At 51.5% G+C, this 7982-nt stretch overlaps 1 protein-coding gene across 1 annotated transcript; it reads right to left on the bottom strand.

The window, feature by feature from the left end:
- Positions 1-1981: 1981 nt before the first annotated feature.
- CALR (calreticulin) lies at positions 1982-5503 on the bottom strand. The gene is made up of 9 exons (XM_005881567.2): positions 5324-5503; positions 4837-4938; positions 4451-4654; positions 3915-4009; positions 3616-3825; positions 3421-3534; positions 3190-3333; positions 2458-2550; positions 1982-2372 (listed from the first exon to the last, which is right to left on the bottom strand). Exons 1-9 carry the CDS (start codon positions 5412-5414, stop codon positions 2175-2177), a joined length of 1251 nt encoding a protein of 416 aa, XP_005881629.1. The 5' UTR covers positions 5415-5503; the 3' UTR covers positions 1982-2174.
- Between the last annotated feature and the right edge of the window lie 2479 nt (positions 5504-7982).

Raw genomic sequence — 7982 nt, 5'->3', positions numbered from 1 at the left:
TTGGCTTTCTTGGGCATGCGCACACTAAATTCTGCGCTGCTGGAGAGAGGGATGCTCCCGGCTGAGCAGGCCTGTCACGTGGCTCCCTGCGAGTGACGCCATGACCGTTAGCAGTGACGTCATGCGGCCACAAAATGGCTCCAGCGTCCCTACTTTCACTCTTTTCATAGGTTATGACATTAAACAAAAATGTTCATGAGCTTGTTATAGATACTTGTATTTCTCCATAGATAGTCTTCATCGTTTTTGCACTTTCCAATTTAGTTTTATTCTGGTCTGGCCACCCTGATAGGAACCCCACCGGGCCCTGAAAGTAGAACTTAAGACAGGAAAGGATACTTGAAAGGTCACCAATTAAACAAGTGAAAATATTTTTTTTTAAATGCATTTTGCTGTGGAAGCAGAGCCATTTTGTGGCCCCATTCATTCATTCCTGAGAGCTGAGTTTTTTGTAATGCCCCTATACTTCAAGTTTCTGGGTCTCCCACATCTGCTGCCCCTTTCCCAACCACTTTGCCCACCCTACTTATCCCCAGTCTCACCCCAAAAGTATTTAAGCAAGATATTAACTTTCAAGGCCCCTTACACTGAATTCAGAAGTCTCTCCATAAACTTGCCCTGGACATACCAATCCTGGAGGCGTCCCAAAGGACTGGGGCTCAGCCCCAGGACACAGGAGGGAAACTTGGAGGCCAACCCAAAGAACAAAGATGAAGGGTTGGGTGTTTGGGGGGAATGGATGGAAGTGAAGCTGTGTTTAATCTCCCAGTTTACTTCCCTTTGTACCTGCTCTTCTCATGGTTCCCATCTAAGCACTCACCCAAGCCTGGAACCAGGCAGTCACCCAACCTTACTCACTGCCCAACTGTAACCGGGTCCTGCAGCTTCTCCCTTTACTACGCAACCTGAGCCTAGAAGCTTCCACAAAGCAGGCCAGGACTTCAGTGGCAGCCTTGTGAACCCCAGCACAGCAGGCCTAGGCCAGCCTCAGGAGCCCAGACCCTCCTCTGTCACCATCTCTGCATCAACTCAACCTCTGCACCCTCCCTTGGGGCCACCTCTTTCCCTTCAAGTTTAAACCCAGCTTGCCCACTAAATACCTCCTCTGAACCGTGATTGTAACAGGAATAGCTTTTATCACTATCCAATTGTTCTATGTAGTCTTGCTCCATAATAGGTAAAAAGCACATAAAGTTGTTAATATAGATGATGTAAGATAGTATATAAGGTGTGGGTTTAAATCCCTGTCCCATCTCTTATATTCTGTACTGGTCTCATCAAACTGAACTGGTACTAGAATAAAAACTCACCAGTTTGGAAATCCCTGTCCCATCTCTTATATTCTGTACTGGTCTCCTCATCAAACTGAACTGATACTAGAATAAAAATTCACCAGTTTGTTGCAAGGACTCAGTGAGTTGTGAGTTAATACCTGCAGTATCTGTAATGGCACTTAGTCCCCCTTCTTCCAGTGCTTTGTGGGGCTAAACAAAGACCCCTGTAACTTTATGGGACATCCAGCTGTTTTAGTGTCTGAAAAATTAACCTTATTGAAGTCACCCACTAAGAAAAGGCCACCTTCAGTTCCCTGATGTCTGTCTTCTCCCAGAAGGAGACACAGGAGGAAGACACAAAACTTAATTTAATAGAAATTTTGTTTGTAGTTCTTACATTCTCAGTGTGAGCTGAGCTAGAACCCACTGCCCCACCAAGTGGCCCAGTAATGGAGGCAGAGAAGAAAGGGAGCTGGTGGGGGTATCAGAGCTCAGCCCTAGGAGCCCCAATCTTCCTCAGTGCTGGGGGGCTGAGGGGTCCATCCTCTTCTCCTGCCCGCCTCTGGGCTCCAGGAAGGAGAACAGATGAAATATTGGCCCTGGGGCTACTCAACACCCCACATGCCCCCAAGGTTGGAAGGGGAACTAAGGGACTTAAAGGGGAGAAGGGGACAGAAGGCAAAGATGTCAAAAAAGATGGGGCCAAAGGAGAATCAAAGACAAAACACCAATAAAAAAAAAGGGGGGGGGGCGGGAACAATACCAAAATCTACCCCAAATTGGAACCCGCCTGGAAAAAAGGAAAGTTCTCCAGTCTCATAGAGACATTATTTGGCGCGGCCAGCTCTGTGACGGGAGCGCTCAGGCCTCAGTCCAGCCCTGGAAGCGATGGTGTGGCCCCTACAGCTCATCCTTGGCTTGGCCAGCACCATCTTCCTCTTCATCCTCTTCTTTATCATCCTCATCCTCCTCATCTTCATCTTTGTCCTCGTCGTCGTCCTTGTCTGCCTCCTCCTCCTCCTTGCGCTTCTTGTCCTCCTCCTCCTCCTTCAGTCTCTGCTCCTCATCCTGCTTGTCCTTCATTTGCTTTTCTGCTGCCTGCATGCAGATCACACACTCAAGGCCTGGCCCCCACCTGCCTGCCCTGCCCACCCCTTGACCCAGGAGTGGACACTTGTCCCACCTTTGTGACTCCCCACGTCTCGTTGCCAAACTCTTCGGCATATGCTTCATCATTGGTGATGAGGAAGTTGTCAAAGATGGTACCAGACTTGACCTGGGGAGAAGGATGATGGATGGAAGGATGGTCAGAGTGGGGATACTCCATGGCCCTGGCCTCAGGTTCCATAACCACTGCACATTGCCACAGCCTAACATTGTGATTAAAAAACAAGCTGATTGGGTTCAAAACCCCGCCCTGCCATTTCCCACCTATATGACCTTGGACTGGTGAATTCTCTGCACTTTAGTATCTTCATCTATATAACAGGGTCTCACCCCCTTGTGCATATTATTTTTCTAGTACCTACTATGTGTCAGGTTCTAGGCACAGAAGGGGTACATCACTGAGCAAAAAGAAAAAATGTGGTCTCTCTGAAGCTAATTTTTTAATGGGACTATCTAACCACCTTTTAGGTCATTGGGGCAGTTAATGAGTTGGTTTAGATAAAGTTTCTTGAAGAAGTGCCTAGCACAAAGTATACAGAACCTCAAAGAGGTGTGTATGTGTGTATGGGTGTGTGTGTGGGGGGGTGGGGGGTGCTGTGATAGAGATAGACCAGGAAATTCTTCAGAAAAAGCACCATTTTAGGCTCATACCTGCCTAGGATTGAATCCCACCCTTGTCCCTTTCCTCCTGGGTGATCCTGAGCACTTGAGGTACCCTAGGGATCCTCCTGTTCCCTCCACATCGCACCTGCCAGAGGTCGAGGCCCAGAACAGCGAAGTTTTCATAAGCATAGATACTGCTATCAGGAGAATACTCGGGGTTGTCGATCTCTGGATGAATCCAAGTGCCCTTGTAATCCGGGTTGTCGATCTGCCGGGGCTTCCACTCGCCCTGCGGAAGGAGAAGGAAACTGGAAGGTGAGTGGAAGTCAGTGTGCTCCCTACTATGTACCCGCTCTGCTTGGAGCCCCAAGACCACCTTGTATTCTGGGTTCTGAATCACTGGTGGTTCCCACTCTCCATCCATCTCTTCATCCCAGTCCTCAGGCTTCTTAGCATCGGGGTCAGGGATGTGCTCGGGCTTGTCCCAGTCCTAAAAGTACATGAGGAGGTCAGCGCCGTCCCAGCTCTCCACCACCCCTCCATGGTGGGAAGCCCCTGCCCAAGCACCAACCTCAGGTTTGGAGTCTGTGGGGTCATCAATCTTGGCCCGCTCATCCCAGTCTTCAGGCTTTGAAGCATCAGGATCCTTTATCTTTTTGGGTGGCAGGAAGTCCCAATCATCCTCCAGAGAGCCAGACTCCACCTGGCTGTTGTCAATTTTTACCTCGTAGGTGTTATCGGGCCGTACAATCAGAGTATACAGGTGTGTGAATTCATCGTCCTGAAGAAGGCAGGAGATGAGTGGCCCTGCCCACTGGACTGGCCTCTGAGCCTACCCAGGCAGCCATTTGATACCACCCCCAGGCACACCTTGCAACGGATGTCCTTGTTGATGAGCACGTTCTTGCCCTTGTAGTTGAAGATAACGTGAACCTTCTTGGTCCCAGGGCCACAGATGTCAGGGCCTAGGTGAGAAGCAGGTCCAGTTAAGGGTCAGAGGTGGCCCACCATTGCCAGGCCTCCCACCCCAATTTACAAAAGGAAAGCTTGACTCTTAAACTCAGGTCTATTAAGACTCAAAATATTCAGACCTTAACTATCTCTAAGGGACAATGAATGGAGTATTGAAAAAAATAAAAATAAAACACCCACTCTCTAGAACTCAGTCTTCTCATTTGTAAAATTGGAAAACACCTACATAAGATCTCACAAATTAACAGCCTTAGATCAACAATAACAATGCAACAATTTGCTGCTGTAATTATTCCCTCGGTCTCCTCTTCAAAGGAAAGTCTGACAAGGTATTCCTAGGCTCTGAAGACCACTTTTCGTGAGCTACAAGGAACTCAGGGATGGGTCTCAGTCTCGCTCTAATCAGAGGTCAGCAACAGGGCGGGGCCCCTCACCAAACATGATGTTGTATTCAGAGTCTCCGTGCATGTCAGTCTGGTCCAGACTATCTGGAAATAGCTTCACATAGCCGCCCCCGCAGTCGATGTTCTGCTCATGTTTCACAGTAAACTGCACCACCAACGTCTGGTCCTTGTTGCTGAAAGGCTCAAATCTGGCAGACAAGGCGTAAAAGCGGGCATCCTGGCTCGTCTGCAGCCCTAGCAGAGGACAGTAGTGAGGTCACAGCTGGCCCCAACCCAGGGACCCTAAGAATCAAAGATACAGACAGCCCTTCCCCTTCCTCTGCCTGCCCGCCTCCTGCGGATACCCTGGCCGTCAGTGACTAGGGTTTCCTCCAGGAAGTCCTCCTGAATCTCAGCACCCAGCTCCAGGCTCTTACCTTTATCCTTGTCCTGGTCACCGTAGAACTTGCCGGCGCTGAGGACGAATTTGCCAAAATCCGACTTGTGTTTGGATTCGGTCCAGCGGTCGGTCCACCCGTCTACAGTATCAGAGGGGCAGGTCAGTGTGGCTGCGCTGATTCCTCCCCGCCCCCCATCCGCCCTCCGCGGCCGCCCAAACACATCTACCAGGAGCCACAAACGGCTGCAGGCAAGGGAAGAAATCCCCCGAGTGCCCGACCCCAACCTTCAGTTTGACACCTCCTGTAGCTTAAGGTATCTTCGGACGAACCCTAACTCCCGCCGCGGGAGGCCGCTGCGCCCTCCATGCTCCCCAGGGACGCGGGAAAGAAGTATCGCCTGCGGCTCTAGTCCCCGAGGCCACCGTGTTGGCCCTCTGAGCAGTAATTACAGGCGACAACGCAGATCTGGGCTCGGGGGCCGGTCGCGTAGTCGGAGCGGCCTCGAGGCGGGGCCAGGCGTTACCTCCGTCTAAAAACTGCTCCTTGAAGTAGACGGCGGGTTCGGCAGCGACCAGGCCGAGAAGGCCGAGCAGCAGCGGCACGGGTAGCAGCATGGCGAGCCGAGGGGGCGGCGGCGCGAAGCGGGCCCTTTAAGTCACCTCTCCAAAAGCAGCTCTGCAGCAGGGACGGACGCTGCCGCTGGCCGTACGTTTTTATACACGACCGCCCTTCAAACCAACATGGCCCGACCTCTTAGCCCGCCCCTCGTGCCTTTTCATTGGTTAGAAGCCACGGTTCTGACTTTCCATTGGGCCCTCCTCAGCTCAGCACGTTAGGCTGTGCCTCGGAACGCTGGGATCCCAGATGGCCGATTTCTATTGGCCGCACCACTGGCCAATGAGGGTCGACCACGCGTTGTGGGGGGACACCCACCGGTGAGGTAGGGGCCTCCAGCCCCTCTGACCAGGTCATGTGACCAGACCTTGATCCAACCCCGCCCTCGCTCGCGCGCTTAGCCAGGATCCGGGCGTTTAAAGAACCTGCGCGCTCCAGAGCAGGTGTCATCCCGCTGGATTAGGACCCTGCTCCAGCCTTCCCTCCTCCTATCCCCTCTGCAGGGAGGTGTGAGCAGGGTTTTCTATCCTGCATTTGGAGAACGCCCGATACGAGGCGCCGTCTCTCTCTGCCTCTGTCCCTCTCCCACCGCACCCATTGCTCCTCCCCCAGGATGAAGCAGAGGCCACCAAGCGCGTGGGCTCTGGGTCTTCACTTCACACCCCACCCCGGAGCCGCAGTCCTGCAGGCCAGCAGAGAGAATTCTAGCTCTCCCCTCTGTGCGGTCCCTAGCGCCTGGCAGCCTGGACGACGGCTGCCGTGTGACCTGGGGCAAGCCCCTTAGCCTCCCTAAAGTCACAGGAGAACCAGGAAGAGCGACCCTGGGCAGGTGCTGCCCAGTAGAAATGCTTTCAAAGCTTTTAGGATATCCCGGGACAGGGAAGGAAGCCCAGAAGGCTCGAAGATGTGACTATAGGCTGATTCCTAGGGCCCGGTAAGGTTGTTACCCGAATTGCAGCCGGCCTCTCCTTTACTACCCCGCCTCCCCCACCTCCATCCCCACCCCTCCACCCCCAGTAAATGAAAGGGGTCGCTGCTTTGTGGTCTTCCACAAACGGCCTGGCTTTTGCAATTAAACGGCCAAGGATGAGAGAGCAGGGGGTTCCGTTGGAGAGGAAGAAAGTAGACAGATGGTAAAGAAGATAAGATCCAAGGGAGAGGGGCAGGACTCCTGAGTCTAGAGCAGTGGTTCTCAACCTTCCTAATGCCGCGACCCTTTAATACAGTTCCTCATGTTGTGGTGACCCCCAATTTCATTGTTAAAAATTGAACATATTTAATGCATAGTGATTAATCACAAAACAATATGTAATTATATATATGTGTTTTCCGATGGTCTTAGGCGATCCCTGTGAAAGGGTCGTTCGATCCCCAAAGGGGTCGCGACCCACAGGTTGAGAAGCGCTGGTCTAGAGTCTTCTGAAGCCAGAGTCAGATGACTGACGGTGTGGAACCCCAGCTGCCTGCTTCCAGTCTTCAGGAAGGAGGAAGCAGGGCGAGGGGTTTCCCAAACTCTAACAAAAAGGCCCTGGGTCTGGGAACCTGGGAGTGAACTGAGGAATGGGGGGAGCTTTCCCACTAGTGGCAGGAACTCAGAAAAGGGAGGAATGAGGGTTTTTGGAGAAGTTGGGATTCTGCCCCCCCCCCCCCCCCCCGTATGGCCCAACCTGGCCCCCTTAGAAGGAATCCCAAGTCTGGAGTGATCACTCCTGCCACTGACCCTCCTGGCTTCCCTCCCTCCCACTAAGTGCCATGGACACGTGAGTTTGGTGTTTCCTGTCTGAGGGTAGACTCTGTGCTGTCTTGTTCACTTCACCATTCCCCAGTGTCTCCTGCAGCACCTGGCACAGAGCAGGCTTAAAACCTACGTGATCTGTGTGGTAGAAGGAAGGACTCCAGGAAATTTTTTTTTGTAATGGGGACCGTGCTTTGAAGGAAAGGAGGGACTTTGAGGAATGTATTCTGATTTTTTTAAAATCAGGACTTCCCTGTAGGGTCATGATTGTGGGAGTATTAGTAACCCCATTCTCTAGGTTCAAATAACAAGTGTGATGGTTAAGTGAGTAAAGGCATACTGCTTAGAATAGTGCCTGACACACAATCCACACTCAATTTCGTATTAACAAATACTGCATACATGCGTGGGCACTATTTCACAGTTCTCACAATAACGTGAGAACTGTGAGGAAACTGAAACAGAAAGATTAAGTGATTTGACTGAGTGACACAAATGGCAGACCTGGGATTTCAATGTACTTGTGCTGTCTGACCACGTGACTGTTGACCATTTGAAATGTTGCTGGTCTGAGCTGAAATGTCAAATACACATCACATTTTCCAGGCTTAGTATGGAAAAAAGAATGTAAAACATTTCATTAGAAATGTTGCCGAAACCGGTTTGGCTCAGTGGATAGAGCGTCGGCCTGTGGACTTAAAGGTCCCAGGTTCGATTCTGCTCAAGGGCACGTACCTGGGTTGCGGGCACATCCCCAGTGGGAGATGTGCAAGAGGCAGCTGATCGATGTTTCTCTCTCATCGATGTTTCTAACTCTCTATCTCTCTCCCTT

Source organism: Myotis brandtii, unplaced genomic scaffold (genome assembly GCF_000412655.1).
Source record: "Myotis brandtii unplaced genomic scaffold, ASM41265v1 scaffold680, whole genome shotgun sequence".
Classification (NCBI taxonomy): Eukaryota; Metazoa; Chordata; class Mammalia; order Chiroptera; family Vespertilionidae; genus Myotis; species Myotis brandtii.
This window is presented reverse-complemented; position numbering and strand designations above follow the sequence as displayed.